The following is an 18,860-nucleotide window of genomic DNA, read 5'->3' as shown; positions in this document are numbered from 1 at the left end:
GTCCACAAACCTTCCACGCCCCTGCCAACCTCGGACCCTCGTCTCAGAAGCTTAGACCGTTTCCACCTCCAACGCTTGGCTTTCTTTCCACTGTACCATTGCATGACTATCGTTGTCTAAACATCTTCTTTTTTGTTTCTCTTCTCGCCATGTTTAATTCTTTCCTGCTCGTCGGGCCTGGAAACTAATCGTCAGTTGCTGGTACTGCGAACCCTTCTGTTCTGGGCTGGCCCATTCAATTCATATTTTTAATACTTTTTTTATTCTCTGTTGCTCTGCTGGTACATGCAGATTATCAATACAGTCATTCCGGAAGACCTGCCGCGTTATCAAGAGCCCACTCGTTGCCTTCAGATCTCACGACCCTTCTAGACAAGACGGCCACCACATCGAATCATGATGCTGCCACGCCTAATCACCACCGCGGCGCTGCTCGCAGCCAGCGTCTCGGGCCTATCGGCATCTGAATACGTCAAGAACCTCGATCTCACCCTCTACCGCCGCCGATCCCCGCCCTCTCCTGCTGCCAACAATCCCGCGGCAGCAGTGGCAACCATCAACCGCCGCGCCGATACCCCGTCTGATCTCCTCAAGAACTACATCTCCAGCATTGTCGATGACGGCCGCGACCTCCTCTCCCGCGCGGACACCCCTCTTCTTCGTCCCGCCAACTGGAACGCCTCCGCAATGGCCGCCTGCACCACCGCCCTCGTGATGCTGCGAGGCCTTGCCAACTCCCCCACCGGCATGGCAATGTGCTACAACCTCCCGTCCCTGGACAACTCCACCGGCATCTTCGAAGCGGACCTACGCCTCTTCGCCATCGGCCCCGCCACTGAAGCTTTCGCCGGCGTCGCACCCGCCGATGTCAGCATCGACGTTCGCTTTGCAGGCGCGCAAGTCCAGCCCGTCCCCGTCACCGACCTAGTAGCTAGGCCGCAAGTCGCAGCGCGCGGGTTGCCACTATCGTGGCCGCCGTCAAAGAGGGGGCTATTCGCGAAGCGCGCAGATCAGGCCCCGGTGCTGGTGCAGAGCTTTGCGTTTGTGGGGCAGATAAACAAGGAGCTGCAGAACGCAAATCTGAACTCGTAAGTTTACCCCAAACCCGTGCGGGCCAATTGAACTAACACGCCTTCTCCCAGGACCGCACTCCAAGCCATCCTCATTCCAGTCGTCACCCTGTCCGTCGCCAAGAACGCGGCGAACAGCTCTCTGTCCTCCCTCGAAGCGACGTTCGTCGTCGGCCTCTTTAGCGATCAGCCCCATACCATGGCTACGATCTCGGCTGTCGGCGTCATCGCTGATGTCGCCTTTGTGCTTCCCGGCACCAAGATTGCGATCTTCCCCATCGGAAGCATCATCACGGGCACGTGGGCTGTCCTGTTTGTTGGGGTTATAGGGTGGGGAACCGTCGGTAGGATGAGATTCAGGGAGAACTATCGTAGGAGGCTGGCAAGGGCTGATAGAGGCGGGGAGAAGTCTATTTGAGAGGTTGGTTGGGATAGGATTGGGGGGGGGTTAAGGCGTAGATAGGACTCGAGGGACAGTTTCGTGCTTGGAAGCAAAGTCATACTTAGAGATCCGGTGCGGCAGTTTAGACATTCATTGTAAGGCTTTCTATAGATAGCTCTTTATACTCGTCTGTGCCAACTGGTTCTACATCACATACATGCTCTCTACCTCACAATTCCACCCGCCAATGTCTTAACCGTGCAGACACCACCCCCAACAGTAACCAGCTTCCCGAGCCCCGTCTTCGGCTCCTCTCCCTCCTTGCTAAGCTCCTTCACTGCGCCCGCATCAAATGCAACCTCGAACGCGTCGGTAATCGTAAACCCAGGTTGGATCATCTCCCAAACCTTCTTCTTCGGGTTGAGGATACCCTCTGGCTCGCCAGTCCATCCCTCAAACCACACACGCTCTCCTGCCTTCGACCCCGCAGGCGGCGTCACCAGCTCAACCGGCCCAGCATGGTTATCCGCCTCACCCTCCTTCAGCCTCGGTGACGACGCAAGCACCATCGCGCACGACTTCACTCCGCGCATCTTCACAGGCTTAAGGTTGCACACCACCACCACGTAGCGTCCCTGCATCTCCTCCAGCGGCACCAGTCCATTCAGGCCCGAGCACACTGTTCGGCACACCACACCATCCACCTCCTCAGTATCATCCGTCCCGGCCTTATCACCCATCGCAATAGTCGAGACGAACAGCGAGTCCGCTTCTGGGTGCTTAACCGCCTTCACAATATGTCCCACGCGGAGATCAATCAGCGACGGGCTCAACGGGGCCGTATGCGCGGGGGCCTTCTGCGGCTTAGGCGCCTTCTCCTTCTTCTCCTTCTTCTGCGTCTTCTGTCCGCCCTCTCCACCAGCAGCAGCAGCAGCAGCCTCCTTAGGTCCCTTCGCGTTTCCGCTGCAATCAGGGAGTGTCGTTTGCGCTCCACCCGCCGCGCCACCCGCCGCGGCGGCGGCAGCAGCAGCCTTCTCCTTCTTAATCCTCTCCTTCTCCGCCTTAGCATCCACCGGCGGCTTCACAAAAAGCACCTCATCTTTATCCACCTTAACCCTATCCCCCTCCCCAATACCGAGTCCAAACAGATCAGACCCCTGCACAAAGTCCATATGGCGGACCAAATTCGGGTGTCCGTCCTTCCCAGTGAGCTCCTCAGCGCTCCAGCTCGCGATAGCGGGGGAGAGAGCCTTATACAGCTCCACGTCCGCGACGGAGGGCAGGGCGCCCAGAAGCGTCGTGCGCGTCGCCAGGTGCGAGTTCAGGGTCGTCAGCAGCGCAGGGCGGGCGGCTGTGTCGGAGAGGCGCGAGATGGTGGTCTGCCATTGCGCGATCTCGGCGGATTGGGCCGGCGTGTAGGTTAGGGAGGCGAAGGTCGACATTTTGCGGGTGTTTGGGTGGAGGATGGCACGGGTTGTGCGGTGTAGGAGGCGTGGAGTGTACAGTGTGACGGTTGTTAGAAGGTGCTTGTGGTAGTTGGATGCGTGGTGGGGTTGTAACTGTTTTGAGGCCAGGGCGAGGGGTAAAAATTGTGGTCGGTTAATTGTGGGTTCTGGGGAACTTGGGTCACGTGCCAGGTGGAATTTCAGATGCTCCCTTCATCTTCATAAAGACAAGACATGTCTAACGGAATTGTTTTACAAAGTAGAGTATATAATTGAGTTCTCAATTGCTTAAATACCTTAACTGTGGCATGGGTTATAGAGAGTTCCTGATATCGTCGACAATTCATCCCGCTCGTGATTCCCACCTCTAATAATCAGCCTTCCCAACCACTGATAGAAAACCCCCCCATTAAGATGAAAAAACACACAAAGATACATCTTATATATAACCCATCCCCCATTCCCTACCCCTTCCCAGACTCCAAACGAAAACTCCTTCAACTTCATATTTTTAGTCTTACAAAGCCAGACCTGTGCCGTCTCCTGTCCACCTGTACAACGATAGCACTTCGCGTCGCCAAAGCTGCTGCTCCCCAATGTCCTCTGGTAGTCTACCGCGCACCTGCGCGAGCGCCGACCGCATGACCTTGCGGAAATTCCTCTGTGAAGTTATTAGTTAATGCTCGCAATTTATAAAGTAGTTGTCTAGTACGAACCTGGTATTCTGTATTCAAAGTAACCACGCAGGCCTCGTGGGCTCTGACGATTGTCTCGCAGGCCTTGACCACGCTGGGGCTCGCCTCGCTCTGCAGCTTGTCTGCAATGAGCAGGAGCAAGAAGCTCCCTTGGAGCAGGTAGACGCCGAAGAAGAATGGTATAAACTCTAGCCCCGGGTCGAATTCGAGAATGCTCTCTATCGCCTCGGCAGCCGACACGGCGTGGCCAGTAGCGTTAATAAAGCTCTGCGACGAGATCCAGAGATCGTTGTCGTCGAGGAGCGAAATAGGATCCCACTTCCCGCTAAGGAGGATGTGAAGGACGTGCATGACGTGTGTGCCATACGCGACGACAATGCGCGTCTGAATATCCGACTCAGTCGTCATGCGCGACGTCGTCGTATTGACCGAGTGCGGCCATGAAATGTCCTCCTGGCCCATGGCCATACCATCAGGACCAGTGCCATTATTCGCGCCCGGGTTCCCGTCATTGCTAGACAGGTGCCTTAACTCGAAGTCCTTCAAGCTACGCCCATACGCCTCAAGCTGCTGCGTGATCTCGTTGGCGTAGTCGTCCCACTCCTGGCCGGAGCGGAACCCAACGCCGAATCGCGGGTGATTCTTGGCGTGGTTGAGATCTACGATCTCGCCGAGTATGGTCATTAGGGGCAAGAAATACCCAAATATACTATGGCCAGTACACTCAAAGTTAGGTCCTTTCCTTCTGATTTGGGCTGAGCCGTTCGGGGAAGTAATATGAAGGCTAGAATCACCGGAATAGAACTCCCCACTCTGCCATAATGTATCATCCATTGGCTGCAGCAGACGGTCGCATTCAACATCCAGAAGAAACAGGGGTTTGTTGTAACACAACGACAAGTGTCGGTCGACTGTGTAAACTAGCCACCAGATTCTCCGGCGCTCTTCACGCTCCTCCTCCGTGATGCTACACGGTGAGCCGGTGGGAGGATGTGGGGTCTCCAAATCATCATCAGCTTCACCATCGGCGTCCACGTCATTGTCGGGTTGTGGTATGGAACTTGGTGGTAGCTCACGGCCGAGTTTCAGTTCGCGGGCGAGCGACCAGGCTGCATTCCACCAGCGTAGGCTTGCACCTTTGTACTCGCTAGCAGAAACGACAGTTGCGAGATGGATATATGTCACAACGTCATCCAAAGCACCGGCAGCGCCAAACGCGCCGCCTTCGCCAGTCATGGCTTCTTCACTGACAGTGCCAGGCATTGCTACGCCCAGTCCGCCCAGCGCAACTCCATTGATGACTGTATCGGAGAAGTTGTTCGATGCTTCATCAGCTGGAGGACCGTGGATAAGCGGCTTTAGCAGGCCGACAGTAAGCTCTAGGAGCTTCTGGCAAACTCGGCCTCTAGCTGGGGGCGGGATTGTTAAGAATGCAGCATCGCTAGTTTGTGCAGCCACCCAGAGCATACTCGCCAGGAGTGCTGGGGTGCATTGCCGTGGCTTTGTCTGGTGAAGGAATGACCGTCGACGGAAGGCGTAGCCAAGTACATACGGCGACATTGGGTGCATCTGCGCCGACGATGAGCTGGCGAAGTAAAGGTCAAGCAGCTCGCATGCCAACGAGATGGGTATTATTCCAGTCAGATGAGGCACAAGGGGCTGTAAGACTGGGTATCTCAGTTGTGTCTGAACATGATGGTGAGGTGTCATGTGATATTGGTTCATGGGAGACTCGATGGGGGCCCAGCCAGGGGAGGTGACGGTGGGTGTCTCCATCGAGTACCCAGTCATGGGACTGTCCCCTAGCCTGAATCCGGGGGATTGATTATTCGTTGGATAATGTGGGGGGCTCTGGATGGCGTATGGGAGGACTGGGTATCCGGGTAAAGAAGTAGAGGAATAAACGTATGCATTTCTGTTCATCAGATGGCCATTGACCGATCGATTATAGCCATGCATAGCGCCGTAGCCGTTGAGCCCTATTTCTGTTGGGCTGTCCATCTGTGACTGGCTCATGGCGTCATCGTGTCGGTTTGTCATCATTGGCTGGAGCTGGTGTGGTAAATCTCCGAGCTGTCCGCTAGTTCGAGCGCGTCCATTGCCTTTCATTAGATGCGCGTTGTTGATGTTTTGCGCCCCTGCGAGTTCATTCGCAGTTCCAGAGTTTCGTTGATTCCCATCTGATGATTCGTCGAGAGATGACTTGTGCTCCATTCGGGGCTCGATTGGCGACCTCTCGCCCGACGATGCGGCCGCAGTAGATTTTTGGCCATCGCCTGATGCGGCCGCCGCCGCTGCTGCTGCCGCTTGTTGTGCGATTTCCTTCCTCGATGCCTTTCCGCGCTTCTTTCGCTCACGTATATATTCACAACCTAGGTTGAATTCTAAGGTATCGCGTTAGCATCGTCCCGCCAATAATTGTGTAGGTAACATACCAACACAGTGTGCGCATGGGTTTTGTCCATCGCACTTGGTTCTTAGCTGGTTGCACTGGTCGCAGGCCCTGCTGATTCGTCGTCGGGCTGGGCCAGAAGCCTGAGATCCATTCATGCCGGAGCTTCGGCCGCCTAGCATCCCACCGGCTACCCGGTTGTATGGGTGTTGCCGATGCTTTGAATTAGAGTCCCTATTCGAATGATGATTCTGATGTACATCGATCTGCCGTTGCAGTTGATGAAGCGCATGCTGTGAGCCATGCGCCAGGTTGTCCAAGCCGCCTCCGTGAATGTGGTTCGATGGGATGTGGCCAGTCGGCAACGTGTTGTTGACTGGCATGGTGTGGTAGCTTGAATAGCGATGGGGAGGGTTGGAAAGCATTTTGGTTGGTGAGTTTTCGAGAAATGCCTACTCCCAGGCTGGTCGGTAAGACAGGCTGTAGTGGGGAGACAATGATAGTATGATGGACAGACATGGGTTATCTTAGTGGACGTGGCTCGGCGAGCTTCAACCGGGCGTATGAGTCTGTAGTGGAGGAGTGAAACGAAGTGATGAGATACGGAGAATAAGACGGTCGGATGTCCAGCCCATCTATATCTCAGCGTGCATCTCTCCGCGGTCTGGAGAAATTTGTAGTGTTGGGGACCCCAAAGCGGCAACGAATCTATTTTGTTTGTACTCCGAAGAATGGAATAGCGGGGTTGAGCGTTAGAGAGTTAGTCGACGTCTGCTTCCTGGATGTACGGTGTACGTTCCACCAGGGAGCGGGATGCCTGTTCAGGGATATATTGCTATCGGAGGCGGGGATGTGAGGAAAGCAGAGCAGTCCTTTAGTGGTGGCCGCTGTGCATGAATTACCGGGCATACGCCTCGTGCTATAATAGCAATGATAATGGACGGTCCACGAGCGAGACGACAGGGTCACTGAGGTGTGGGGAGTGAGAGTGGATGGATGGATGGAAGGATGGAAGGATAGGATGATGGCTTTGAGTGGACTGAGGAGGCGGAGAGGTTGGCTGATCACGATCAGGGATGTGCTGGAAAGCCCGGTAATATGATTTGCTCGTAGAATAGATGATGGGGGGAGGGAAGAGAAAATGAGGAGAGACGACAAGACGACAAGCGGAGATAATCACACTATGTTAGCCCCATCCATGCACATCCTCGACAGCGGGGCGAGGGGGGCGGCGGCGTTGGAGAAGAGCACAGTAATAGTATAGAAATACGCTGAACGACGCCTTGGATGGTAAGTGGGATGTGTGTGTGGAGGCCGTTGGTTGGGGTGAGCGAGTCGGCGTAGAATTTCCCATGGCGCGGAGTTGAGGGGGGAGTTGAGCAGGGAGACCGTACTAGAGTAGCTAAGGACTAACAAAGATAACGGTATCCTGCGACGGCAAGGAAGGCGGCTTTCAATGTCGGAAGGCCGCCTTCCTTGCCGTCATATTCTGGGGTATGAGTGTGATGATGGAAGCCTTCTACTGCCCTCTTACTGGCCAATCACACCGCATGGTGGGGATCGGGTCCTAGTCAGCTCGGCCTGGCCAATTCATATCACTTCGGATCACGTTTATAAGGTGGCTGACATGTTATCCAACGGTATATTTCCAGCGAATCGAATTCGACCCTTTTCATTCCTTTTTTCTTAGTGATACAATGTAGAGGCTCTCAGACCTTCATCGGATTGTGTTGTGAGAAGTGTTGAAAGCGTGGTTACGTTACTTCGCGTCGCGCTACTAGAGTCGCTCCCGACTAGCACACTTACTAGTAGGGAGTAGACGGCGACTCGGCTAGGCTTACCCCCATCCATGTTTCATGTCAGCGCCCCGTCCAGACAGACCCTGACAGAATAATAGACCGTGCATTTGGGTGTGTAGAGTTTTCATTGATGCTAACCACTAAACCTAATATAATACAGAGATCTTACTAATATGATACAGGGTTCTGATATCCTTACACCGATGTTGGGGGAGCGGTTTAGTGATCGCCGGTGAAGCCGGCGATCCTAGTGCCAAGCCCCTAGGGCCGTTTTCAACAGACCCTTCGTCATGTGTGCCTGGCGCTGTCGCTCTTAGTGGCCGCGACAGAATCGACAACACTCGATGGAATGCGTTCCATACCGTCCATCTTCAGACGTCAGAGCCTCCAACAGAGATGCTCATCTTCATAGTATCCTGATTTATACTTAATAGCTTTTGAGGACTACACTGCTTGCCGAGACACGATGAAGCTTAAGCACAACTGCCATTGATAGCTAATCCCTCAACTTTTCTCTTTTTCCTTTTTCCTTTAACGTGGTTTATCACCGAGTCCATCACTTTCCCCACCTTACTACCTACCAGCTTCAAAACGCGTTTTCTAAACAACCAACAATGGAGAGTCAATCCTAAGCAGCGCAAATCCTCCTAGCTATTAAGGCTATTCAAAAATCCAAGAAACTTAGCCGTTGCTCTGCTGTAAAATTCTATAAGTACCTTACTTAACACTTTCTAACAGAATGGCTAGCCGAACACATTGACGCGAAGCTAAGGCAAATTGTCTTAAATTGACTAAGCTAGAGGAGGGAGTAATTATTCGACATATACTTGAGCTAGATGCAAGAGGATTTGCGCCCTAGTTAGCTAGTATAGAAGATATAGCAAATTATATCCTAGAATCATATAGGGGACAACACGTTAGCAAGATCTAGGCACATCGATTTGTACAATGACGTCTAGAGTTAAAAACACATTTTAATCGCGCCTACGACTTTCAAAGGGCCTTATACAAAGATCCTAAAAAAATTAGAGCATGGTTCAACTAGTAGAGAATATATAGGCAAAATCATGTATGTAACGCTAACTTCTAAACGATAGATCTTGCATAAGGTTGACTTGACAGAGTGTAAGGATGCCTTCTCGTCTCTCACTCTAAGGAGCAGACTCTGGGTAGCTGCGCGATTGTAATGGTGGGTGCACCAGATGTGAGAATCTAGCCACCCAAGGAAGGGATGATTTTACTAAGACAACACACTGTCTTAGGAAACAGAGCCAAAGGGTCATAGCTTAGACTATTCCACAACGCAGCAATCAGGTGTATGATGATGTAGTGGAGTGGTTTAGACAAGTTGTAACAAATGTTGAGTCTGAGAACTCAGGGATAAGTCAGAGGTTAGCACCTCACTGACTTTTCAGAAACAAGGAGTAACAAGATCAATGCTTGGAAGCTTGTAAAAGACGTGGAAGTATGTGATAGTCGATTTACTGTATTGTCTGCTTGCCCTTTCTTAAGGAAAGGGCAATCCTATTTATGCTAAAGGAGTGTAGTTCTCTCATTTTCCAAGACTTTCTATGACTAACCAGGCTTGGTAACTATAGTCGACATAAGAGAATCCCATAGAACCATCTCCTAGGTTCCTAGCCTATAGGAAGTGAACAGAGGTCCAAGGTCAGAGTACCCTATAGACAAATTATGTCATAACTTAACCAATCTTGTGGGTAACTAAGGAGCGATGACATGTAATGAATCATAGAGGGTTGTAGAAGCTTTTGGAGCTATCGTTCATGTTCCTAGGCCTCTAGTTGATAGAGATATGTCATGTGTAGTATTAGCACAGTAACTAAGGAGTGATGTCATGTAATGAATCTGTAACGCTGGGTCTTAAACGTATAAGACTCACAGAGGTTTCGTTGGTTTACTTGACAGAGGAGGCAGGGGATCAGACACAAAGGCTTTCGTAAAACACGTTACTAGTATATAACAAATACTGTATTGAGTTGAGCACGAAGCTCCTATCTAAGAACTAACTATCTACTTATATAGTGGCGTCATGCCAAATGCCATGAAGGACCATCGTGGTCCATGGTCCTGGCCCACACTGGACCACCGTGGTCCTGCGTGGTCCATCACGTGATACTTAACCCCTTGGTCCCCTCTGGACCAATGACTATGATTTCTCACATGCAGTTCCGTAGCCAATCCCTTCCTTAGCACTAGTGGTGGGGTTAGCCGTAACAGAATCATAGAGGGTTGTAGAGATATACTATGTGGTAATATCAGCCCAGTAACTAAGGAGCGATGACGTGTAATGAATCATAGATGGTTGTAGCAATCGTTGAGTAGTATTGCTCTTGTTGTTGGTGTGATAAGCCAAAATATGTATAGTGACTTGTAGGTTTGAGGAGGAGATTTCCAAGTTTGCTCTTGAGTTTGATAGCAAACTGAGTGCAACGAATGTCAGTATGACAGGAGGGGGGGGCTTACCATGTCGTCCTGACAGACTGCCCGTAATGGGCGCGGAGGAGGGCATGGACACGGGCGCGGATGGGGCCAGAAAGCCTATTCTATTGGTATTAGAACAATAATCAAAACAAGAGAGAGAGAGAGAGAAAGAATACTTACTGCAGAGGTTGCAGTGCGCGCCTTCCCCACCGAAGTGGCAGTTCACACAACTACCACCAAGGTATCCCCCCCACGCAGACGCACTCGGAGAAGTGGCCGTAACCAGCCGCACAGTGCTGCACTGCACCAGCACCAGCTCCCCAACTGTATACCCAACTGCCGCTTCGAGGTTTTGCATCCTCGACAAATTGGGAGGGTCATTGGAGTCGAGGGCGCGAAATTCCAAATGTCGGGCGTCGGGGAGGGCGATGAGGCTGGCGAGGGCGCGAGAGTGGCGGGGTTCCTCTAACTGTTATGATATCAAGTGCGCCTTGCAGCTCGAGTGGGGGTTCAGGGGTGTGGGGAGCTTTCCGGGGTTGGAGCGAAGGTTTCAGTTGTGGAGTGAATTCTCAGAACTGGTCTCGCTAAAGAGAATTCACTCCACAATAGCTGTATATAGATTGAGCCACTGCTCGAGTGCTCCTCTTCTCTTTCCTTTCTTCTCTAGATTGAGTTTAATTCATAATACCCAACTGGCGCCCTATGCCTTGGTGAACCGTGACAGCACCCTAAGACACATGGCTTCGGCACGAACAAGAGCTAGGCTTCTAGGAAACTTAGGGGGAGTTTAAAAGGTTCCTCCTCCATTTGGTCTAGGAACTGAACTTCACAATGGCAAAGGGGGGTAGGCGAACAGGAGATCTCCCTATTTAGGAAGGCTCAGCTTACCCTCTACATCAAGGACGATGAAGGAGTTACCTATAAGGGGGAACATTCCTTCGTTACAACAGTCCTTGAGGAATACGACCTTATGCTTAGATACCCATGGCTCTATCGTGAAAACCTAGTAATAGACTAGAAGGGGGGGACTTGGAGATTCCCTATAGAAGATATCTAGTACTTCTTGCATGAGGAAGCGGAAGGTCTGCGGGCACGGAGTGTAAGGATGCCTCCGTACCTAGATACTCGAAGAACCTGTCTCAGAACTGTTACGGTCACTACAAACATGGAATCCGACTCGGTGGGGTTTCGAACCAGTAGAGGATCACATAGCGAGTTACACTATAGTGGGGGACGGTAAGTGTATAGGGTTCAGGGCCGATGTAGACCTGTTGCGGTGGAAGGTTCAGGGCTAGGGTTGGGATAACCGAGTCGGGCCCGTTTCGGGAGTTAAGGAAACAGACTCAACGGGGTTCCCCCTTCATCTTTTTTGTATCCTTCGTAGTAGACCTATAGGATAGAATACAGCATCACCTCCGACTCGCACTCCCATATGCACCTACGGAGAGCCGTATTCCCTGTGTCCTTACACGGAGCTAGAGACGATACAGAGCCAAAGGCACAAGAGGTACCTAAAGAGTACTAGTCATTCTAGGATGTGTTTGATGATATAGGGGCAGCGTCCCTACTAGAGTATTCAAAGAGGGCAGAGCACGCTATTGATATTAAGCTAGGGAAGCAGCCTCCCTAGGGGCCAATTTATAGCTTATCTGCAAAGGAACTGTCCACCTGTAATGCTGACTTCTAAACGATAGAAGACACAGAGGTTCTCTTGCGTAAAGGTTTACTTATCAGAGGAGGCAGGGGATCAGACACAAAGGCTTCAAGTAACACGTTACTAGTATATAACAAATACTGTATTGAGTTGAGCACGAAGCTCCTATCTAAGAACTAACTATCTACTTATATAGTGGCATCGTGCCTAGTGGACTCCTGGGAACTCACTCGAGTCCTCGGAGTCCTGGACTCTTAGGATTCTTCTCATCATCCTGCGAGTCCGTCACGTGCCTAGTGGACTCCTGGGAACTCACTCGAGTCCTCGGAGTCCTGGACTCTTAGGACTCTCCTCATCATCCTGCGAGTCCGTCACGTGATACTTTCGGAACTACTATTCCCCGCTGCCCCTCCAGGTACCAGGGCCGGTCTCATGCGACCTCCCTCCTTCCTGTCCTGTAGTTGGCCAGCCTTCTTGTTCCGTCGTAACACCACCCTTCTGTATATACATCGAAGATTCCTTATAGCAGGGCTGGATCCGACACTCTACGAGCCTAGCTAGGGCCCTGATCCTTTTTGTGCCAAAGTCTAATGATATAAGTGGTATAGGGTTCTTGACTGTCATTGCGTTTAGACCCCTATAATCAACACATAGCCGCTTCGATAAATTCTTAACCGGCTAAGAGGAGCGGAGGTATTTACTAAGCTTGACGCAAAGGATGCATACTAGCGGATGAGGATCAGAAAAGGGGACGAGTGGAAGACAGCCTTCTGTACCTAGTACATTCTATTCGAGTATTTAGTGATGCTGTGTAGGCTATACAATGCCCCCGCCTCATTTCAGGCGTGTATTAACGAAGCGCTTGTAGGACTTGTGGATGTCCTGTGTATTGTGTACCTTAATGATGTGTTGATCTATTCAAAGCATACGTAACACGTCTGCACAGTCCTCGAAAGGCTCCGGAAGTTCAAAATCTACTATAACTTGAAGAAGTGCAAGTTCTCAACTATAGAGGTAGAGTTCCTTGGATTCATCGTCTTGACTAAGGGGGCATTAATGGATGCCTCACGAGTTGAGACTATTACAGAATGGCTAGAGCCTACGAGCTTTCAAGATATTCAGGTCTTCCTTGGCTTTGCGAACTTCTACTAGAGGTTCATTAGGGGTATTCGTGTGTAGCGCAGCCCCTTACAGCTCTATTAAAGGGCAGTGATAAGGGGAAGAAGGTTGGGCCGTTTATATGGAACGATGAGGCAGCGGAGGCCTTTCGGACGCTAAAGACAGCCTTTACGATCTGCCACTTTGACCACGAAGTTGCAGATATTCAGGATATATAGATAATATTACTATCCTCTCCGTCCCACAATTCGCTATATTCACCTCTTCTTGTTCTTCCCGCTCGGCCGAGCGTTCTTCTCCTTCTTCCGCTGCTCCAACTGTCGCTGCTTTCTGATATCTTCCGTGCTCTTGATCTCCCCCTTGCCACCGCCATCTCTGAATCTCCCAACCCGCTTCTCCTTGGCCTCATCAACCCTCCTCCTTCTAACATGGTAATCATCACGGTATTTATCTGCCTCCTTCGGTGCCCTCTCTTGCTTATGCTTGTACCTCGTCCCCATGCCTCTACCAACTGTAGCGCCAACCCCACCAGCCCGCTCAGACTCACCAGTCCTCGGTAGGCGCTCTACCTTGTGCGCCTTGCGCCACCTGTCGAACCGTCCCGACTGGAATGACGCCGCGATCTTCTGTCCCGACTCTCCGCGGATCATCTTTGCGCCCTTGGATCCATCCTCGTCGTTAGCACGTGCAACGTACTTGCTATTCTTTTTGTCCCATCTCATTCCCTTTGCCTGACTGGGCTCTGCGAAGCTCTTCGCACCATCATCGTTCGTGAGGTCCATGGTCACACCGCGCGCTGCCTCCACGAAATTGGAGTTCTGGCTTGCAGTGTTGTAGGAACCTGAGTGGACACCGTAACCCCGCTCCTCAGCCGCGTTTAGGTTCTTGGGCGTGTAGGACATGAAGTTCTCCGAGTCCTTGTAGGAGAGGGTTCGGCCCTTACCCTTCTGCGCGGCCTTGGAGAAGGTCACTTCTAGCTCGTCCTCTGAGGCTTCGGCCATGTCAACGTCGTTACCGCCGGAGATGGTAACCTCCATGTCCGAATCATCATGGTCGTCCTCAGCTGGCGCGGCCATAGAAATGCCCTGGAACGTGTCATCATCGTCGGTGAGCTCTGTGGCCTCTGCCTTGGCGTCATCGATGGCCTTCTGGCGACGAGGAATGATTTTCTGTCTTCGTGCGCGCATAACCTCTGCAGCCTCACCATGTCCAGCCTTGCCCTTGTAGCCAACTTCGAAGACGGTTTCAGTAGGGCGGAAACCGGCGATGCGGGCCAGCATGTCGATGCGTGCCTGTTCATTGCTGTTCGTCTCCGTGTTGAACAGGGGGTGGAGTTGTATCCATTGTGCGGATGCAACCGACTGTTTTGCTCGCTTTGCACTCTCGCTCGAAGCAGAATTACGCGTCTTGAGATACAGACGCTCACCTTTGACCGAGACGCCGCGGAGGGCAGCCAGGTCGTCATCGTCGCGGAGAAGCTTGTTGATCCATTCTTGGTTGGTTTCAAGCTTGTCGCGTACTACTGATCCGACAATGACATCCTCAGCGTAGTTTGGAGAGTCTCCACTCTCACGTCCGAGAAGTAAGCGCCGTCCAAGGAAAAGCTGCAAATCAAGTAGATAGGGTGCATCTGTCTCCTTAACGAGACTGTAACTCCAACCGCGCTGTCCAGCTCTGGCAGTTCTACCAACACGATGGACGAAAATTTTAGGTTGTGGAGGGAAGTCGTAGTTGACAACATTTGCCAGCACAGGAATATCGATACCTCTAGCAGCGACATCCGTGACAACCAAGATATTGGTCATGCCAGTTCTGAAATCCTCAACTTGCATCTTTCTAGCCGTTTGATCCAGAGAACCATATGCGTGAGACACAGCGAATCCAGATAACCGTAGAAGGGATGCAAGGTAATCAACGTGATGCTTTGTGGCGGCGAATACAATCGTAGAGTGTTCTGTTGGCTTATGCTTTGGGCCTCTTCCATCATCACCACGCTTCCTCTTCTTGCTTGCCTCTGCCGCCGCAACTGCGGCTGGGGGTGGCCCAGTTGGCATCCTAATAAGATCATGAAGAATGTGGAGGAGCGCGCCCTCTTTCTCTTCGCTCTTGATAGTGAAGAAGGCACTCTGGAGATCTGGCGAGATCTTGCTCTCGGCGTCTAAACGCACGAGAGAAGGCTCTTCCAGACCAGCTCTTGCGAACTCAACCAGCGATTTAGGTAGCGTGGCAGAGAAAAGGAGCGTTTGCCTTGATGACGGCAATGCGTACAGAATCTCGGTAAGCTGGGCAGCGAAACCCATTTCGAAGAGGCGATCTGCCTCATCAAACACGACGTACTTCATAGATGACAGATCCAGTCCCATTTCGACCTTGAGATGTAGGAATCGACCGGGTGTAGCAATGACAATATCCGGGTTGGATGCCATGAATCCAAACTGTTCCTCGAGACTGTCTCCACCCACCAGTAACACACACTTCAAGTCTGTGCCACGGCCAAATTGCTTGACAACCTGCAGAGTCTGCAGCGCCAACTCACGAGACGGAGATAGAATCAGCGCTCTCGCTCCAACTTTCGCGCTATGGGCCTTCAGTTTCTCGATCATGGGGATAACAAATGCCGCCGTCTTTCCGGAACCAGTCCTAGCCATACCGACAACATCCTGACTATCGAGAATAAGAGGTATAGCCTTGCGCTGAATGGGTGTAGGCACAGAGAATCCTTTCCGTCCAATAGCCTTGAGCAGATGCGAATTGAGTCCCATAGCCTGGAAGCCACCGCCCTTCTTAACACTCTTGCCTTTAACATTCGAAGACTTTCGGTTCGAAGCTGCTAACTCAGAAGCAATAAATGCCTCGTCGCCTTCTCCATCGCTCTCTAGAGCCATATCGAGGACTCCGTCCATGGGTATGTCAGTTTTTTCTCCAGCGACGCCAAAGTTATCGTCGTCGGACTCGACGTCCTCATTGAAGAGGGATTTCGTAATGTCGAACTCATTTTCCGACATCGCAGGCGATGCCGCCCGGCGATTGTTTCTGGGAACCATTCTCCGTTGCGTATTGTTTGCGGAGTGGTGGAGGGCTTATCGAAGCTTCAGATTCTCAGAGATGGGAACTTTTGACATGGGACCCACCAAATTAATTTCTCACCGCCTCTGGCAGAATCTTGTGCTAGCGCCAAATCCCATCGAAAAGATTATTCGAGGCTGCACTGAAAACCTCAACATCGATTCTGGCTTTGCGAAAGTATAAGATGGCGCCTCCAAATGGTCATAAAATGGCTGGCAAGTTTGCGAAGCCAAAAAACGATGCTCGTTCGCTAAAGAGGAAGAGGGTTGTGGATGACCACGATCGATTAGAGAAGGAGATCAAAGAACTGGTACTTCCCCATCACTGGCTTTGGAAGGCGGGAACAGTGCTAATCGCAATCTACAGGATCCCAAAGTCGCAGACATTAAGGACTTCCAACACCTTCCCTTATCGGAGCCTACCTCCAAAGGCCTCGACGCATCGCATTTCAAAACCCTGACCGATATTCAATCGAAAGCGATACCTCTCGCCCTTAAAAGCAAAGACATCCTTGGCGCTGCAAAGACAGGCAGTGGTAAAACTCTCGCCTTCCTCGTTCCTGTTCTTGAGAACCTATATCGCCAAAAATGGACCGAGTTGGATGGGCTAGGGGCCCTAATCATCTCGCCGACGCGAGAGCTTGCCATCCAGATCTTCGAGGTACTACGGAAAATCGGGAGGTACCACTCGTTCTCGGCCGGCTTGGTTATTGGCGGTAGGAGTCTACAGGAGGAGCGTGAAAGGTTGGGCAGGATGAACATCTTGGTTTGCACACCTGGTCGAATGCTGCAGCACATGGACCAAACGGCCGCGTTTGAAGTCGACAATCTGCAGATGCTGGTACTGGACGAGGCAGACAGGATCTTGGATATGGGTTTCCAAACCTCCGTGGATGCTATCCTAGACCATCTCCCCAAAGACAGGCAGACGATGCTATTCAGTGCGACACAGACAAAGAAGGTGTCTGACTTGGCAAGACTGAGCTTGAAAGAACCGGAGTATGTGGCAGTGCATGAAGCTGCTACAAGCGCCACGCCTACGACGTTGCAACAGCATTATATTGTTGTACCTCTGGCGGAGAAGTTGAACACCCTGTACAGTTTCATACGGGCGAACTTGAAAGCGAAGATAGTTGTTTTCATGTCTTCTGGAAAGCAGGTACGATTTGTCTACGAAAGCTTCAGGCACATTCAGCCTGGTATTCCACTACTTCATCTTCATGGACGACAAAAACAAACGGCAAGGCTAGATATTACGTCAAAGTTCTCGTCTTCTCAAAATTCTTGCTTGTTCGCAACGGATGTGGTAGCTCGTGGTCTTGATTTCCCGGCCGTGGATTGGGTTATCCAAATGGATTGCCCTGAGGATGCGGACACATATATCCACCGTGTCGGGCGGACAGCTAGATACGAAAGAGCAGGCAGAGGTGTAATGTTTTTGGACCCAACCGAAGAGGAAGGCATGCTTGCGCGGTTAAAACACAAGAAGGTTCCGATCGAGAAGATCAAAGTACGCACAAATAAACAGCAGAGCGTTCAGAAGCAGCTGCAGGTTATGTGCTTTCAAGACCCGGAGCTCAAGTATCTTGGGCAGAAGGCATTTGTCAGTTACACCCGATCAGTATACCTTCAGAAGGATAAGGAGATATTTAAGATCGACGAAATTGACCTCGAGGGGTTTGCCTCTAGCATGGGTCTGCCGGGTGCACCCAAAATCAAGTTCCAGAAGGGCAATGATGCGAAGAAGCTGAAGAATGCTCCTAGAGCTACCTTGGAATCAAGCGACGAAGAGAGTGGTTCTGAGGCTGGTGGGAAGAAGGGCAAGAAGGAGGTGCGCACCAAGTACGACAGAATGTTCGAGATGCAGAACCAGAATGTTCTTTCGGGCCATTACACGAAGATGATAGCAGGGGATGAGGAGAGTGAGGGTGATGAGGCGAATGCTGGTTCTGATGAGGATGGCGACTTCATGTCTGTCAAGAGGCTCATCCCAGTCGACAGCGAATTCCCCGAAGACATGGAGGAAGTTGCATCTGCCGGACCTCAGCCGAAGGTTGTCAAGGGAGCGAACGATACGGAGCTCGTCATTGACTCGAAGAGACGCGAGAAGATGCTCAAGTCTAAGAAGAAGATGTTGAAGCTGAAGGGTCACGGAACCAAGACCGTGTATGACTCTGATGGCAACGCTCACGATATTTATGAGCTTGAGGATGAGGATGACTTCAAGGCTAGAGGAACTGCTGAGGCACAGCGCGCCAAGTTTGTCGAGGAGGAGGCATCGAAGGTCAAGCAGGCAGATATTGAAGATAAGCAGTTGGCTAAGGATAAGAGGAGGGAGAAGAAGGACAAGAGGAAAGCAAGAGAGAGAGGCGAAATGGATGAAGACGATGAAGCGCCAGCGCTACATGATGCCGGCAGCGACGCGGAAGATCCACTGGAATTCCTCAAGTCATTGCCAATGGATGATGAGAGTGAAGCAGAAGAAGATGAGCGACCACAGAAGAGAACCAAGAAGTGGTTTGAGAATGACTCCGACGATGAGTCCAAGGCGGCCGCCACGAAGAAATCTCGTCGCCACATCATCGAGGCGGCAGACGAGCCAGAGACACTCGAGGATCTCGAAGCTCTCGCATCCGGATTACTGGGATAGCCTTTGTTGTAGACTTTATAAAGTACTTAGAGCCTCAAAATTACTATACCCCATTTCACAACCCAGTCCACTTTTTTCACCCGTACCTCGCTTACCCCTAACTTACTGTACAACGCCAACACACCGACCAGGCCGACGCTAGTCCCC

The 18,860-nt window shown here is 51.5% G+C and overlaps 6 protein-coding genes across 6 annotated transcripts; 3 read left to right on the top strand and 3 right to left on the bottom strand.

The window, feature by feature from the left end:
• Positions 1-396: 396 nt before the first annotated feature.
• VC83_06718 (uncharacterized protein) lies at positions 397-1,613 on the top strand (the record flags this gene model as incomplete). The annotated part of the gene is made up of 2 exons (XM_024470308.1): positions 397-1,088; positions 1,143-1,613. The coding sequence occupies 2 exons, from the start codon at positions 397-399 to the stop codon at positions 1,486-1,488; spliced, it is 1,038 nt and encodes a 345-aa protein (XP_024321548.1). The 3' UTR covers positions 1,489-1,613.
• Positions 1,614-3,108, bottom strand: ARC1 (G4 quadruplex nucleic acid binding protein). Its single transcript, XM_024470307.1, has one exon. It carries the CDS (start codon positions 2,892-2,894, stop codon positions 1,677-1,679), a length of 1,218 nt encoding a protein of 405 aa, XP_024321574.1. The 5' UTR covers positions 2,895-3,108; the 3' UTR covers positions 1,614-1,676.
• Positions 3,109-3,341: 233 nt separating this feature from the next.
• VC83_06716 (uncharacterized protein) lies at positions 3,342-7,230 on the bottom strand. The gene is made up of 3 exons (XM_024470306.1): positions 6,028-7,230; positions 3,614-5,976; positions 3,342-3,558 (listed from the first exon to the last, which is right to left on the bottom strand). Exons 1-3 carry the CDS (start codon positions 6,407-6,409, stop codon positions 3,415-3,417), a joined length of 2,889 nt encoding a protein of 962 aa, XP_024321789.1. The 5' UTR covers positions 6,410-7,230; the 3' UTR covers positions 3,342-3,414.
• A 3,063-nt stretch (positions 7,231-10,293) lies between these two features.
• VC83_06715 (uncharacterized protein) lies at positions 10,294-10,694 on the top strand (the record flags this gene model as incomplete). The annotated part of the gene is made up of 2 exons (XM_024470305.1): positions 10,294-10,353; positions 10,413-10,694. The coding sequence occupies 2 exons, from the start codon at positions 10,294-10,296 to the stop codon at positions 10,692-10,694; spliced, it is 342 nt and encodes a 113-aa protein (XP_024321790.1).
• A 2,546-nt stretch (positions 10,695-13,240) lies between these two features.
• Positions 13,241-18,860, top strand: DBP4 (ATP-dependent RNA helicase dbp4). The gene is made up of 2 exons (XM_024470303.1): positions 13,241-16,374; positions 16,431-18,860. Exons 1-2 carry the CDS (start codon positions 16,249-16,251, stop codon positions 18,711-18,713), a joined length of 2,409 nt encoding a protein of 802 aa, XP_024321792.1. The 5' UTR covers positions 13,241-16,248; the 3' UTR covers positions 18,714-18,860.
• Positions 13,256-16,003, bottom strand: DBP10 (ATP-dependent RNA helicase dbp10; the record flags this gene model as incomplete). Its single annotated transcript, XM_024470304.1, has 1 exon — positions 13,256-16,003. The coding sequence occupies one exon, from the start codon at positions 16,001-16,003 to the stop codon at positions 13,256-13,258; it is 2,748 nt and encodes a 915-aa protein (XP_024321791.1).

Source organism: Pseudogymnoascus destructans (genome assembly GCF_001641265.1).
Source record: "Pseudogymnoascus destructans isolate 20631-21 unplaced genomic scaffold scaffold_19, whole genome shotgun sequence".
NCBI classification, from domain to species: domain Eukaryota; kingdom Fungi; phylum Ascomycota; class Leotiomycetes; order Thelebolales; family Thelebolaceae; genus Pseudogymnoascus; species Pseudogymnoascus destructans.
The sequence above is the reverse complement of the archived record's forward strand: the minus strand, read 5'-3'. Positions and strand labels throughout refer to the sequence as shown.

Bases quoted from the DNA above. Each gene is read 5' to 3' on its own strand.
- ARC1 (XM_024470307.1), bottom strand. From the start codon at position 2,894: ATGTCGACCTTCGCCTCCCTAACCTACACGCCGGCCCAATCCGCCGAG.
- VC83_06716 (XM_024470306.1), bottom strand. From the start codon at position 6,409: ATGCTTTCCAACCCTCCCCATCGCTATTCAAGCTACCACACCATGCCA. The intron at 5,977-6,027 runs GTATGTTACCTA...GCGATACCTTAG, and splicing joins CCCATGCGCACACTGTGTTG to AATTCAACCTAGGTTGTGAA. The intron at 3,559-3,613 runs GTTCGTACTAGA...ATAACTTCACAG, and splicing joins CTTTGAATACAGAATACCAG to AGGAATTTCCGCAAGGTCAT.
- DBP4 (XM_024470303.1), top strand. From the start codon at position 16,249: ATGGCGCCTCCAAATGGTCATAAAATGGCTGGCAAGTTTGCGAAGCCA. The intron at 16,375-16,430 runs GTACTTCCCCAT...CGCAATCTACAG, and splicing joins AGAAGGAGATCAAAGAACTG to GATCCCAAAGTCGCAGACAT.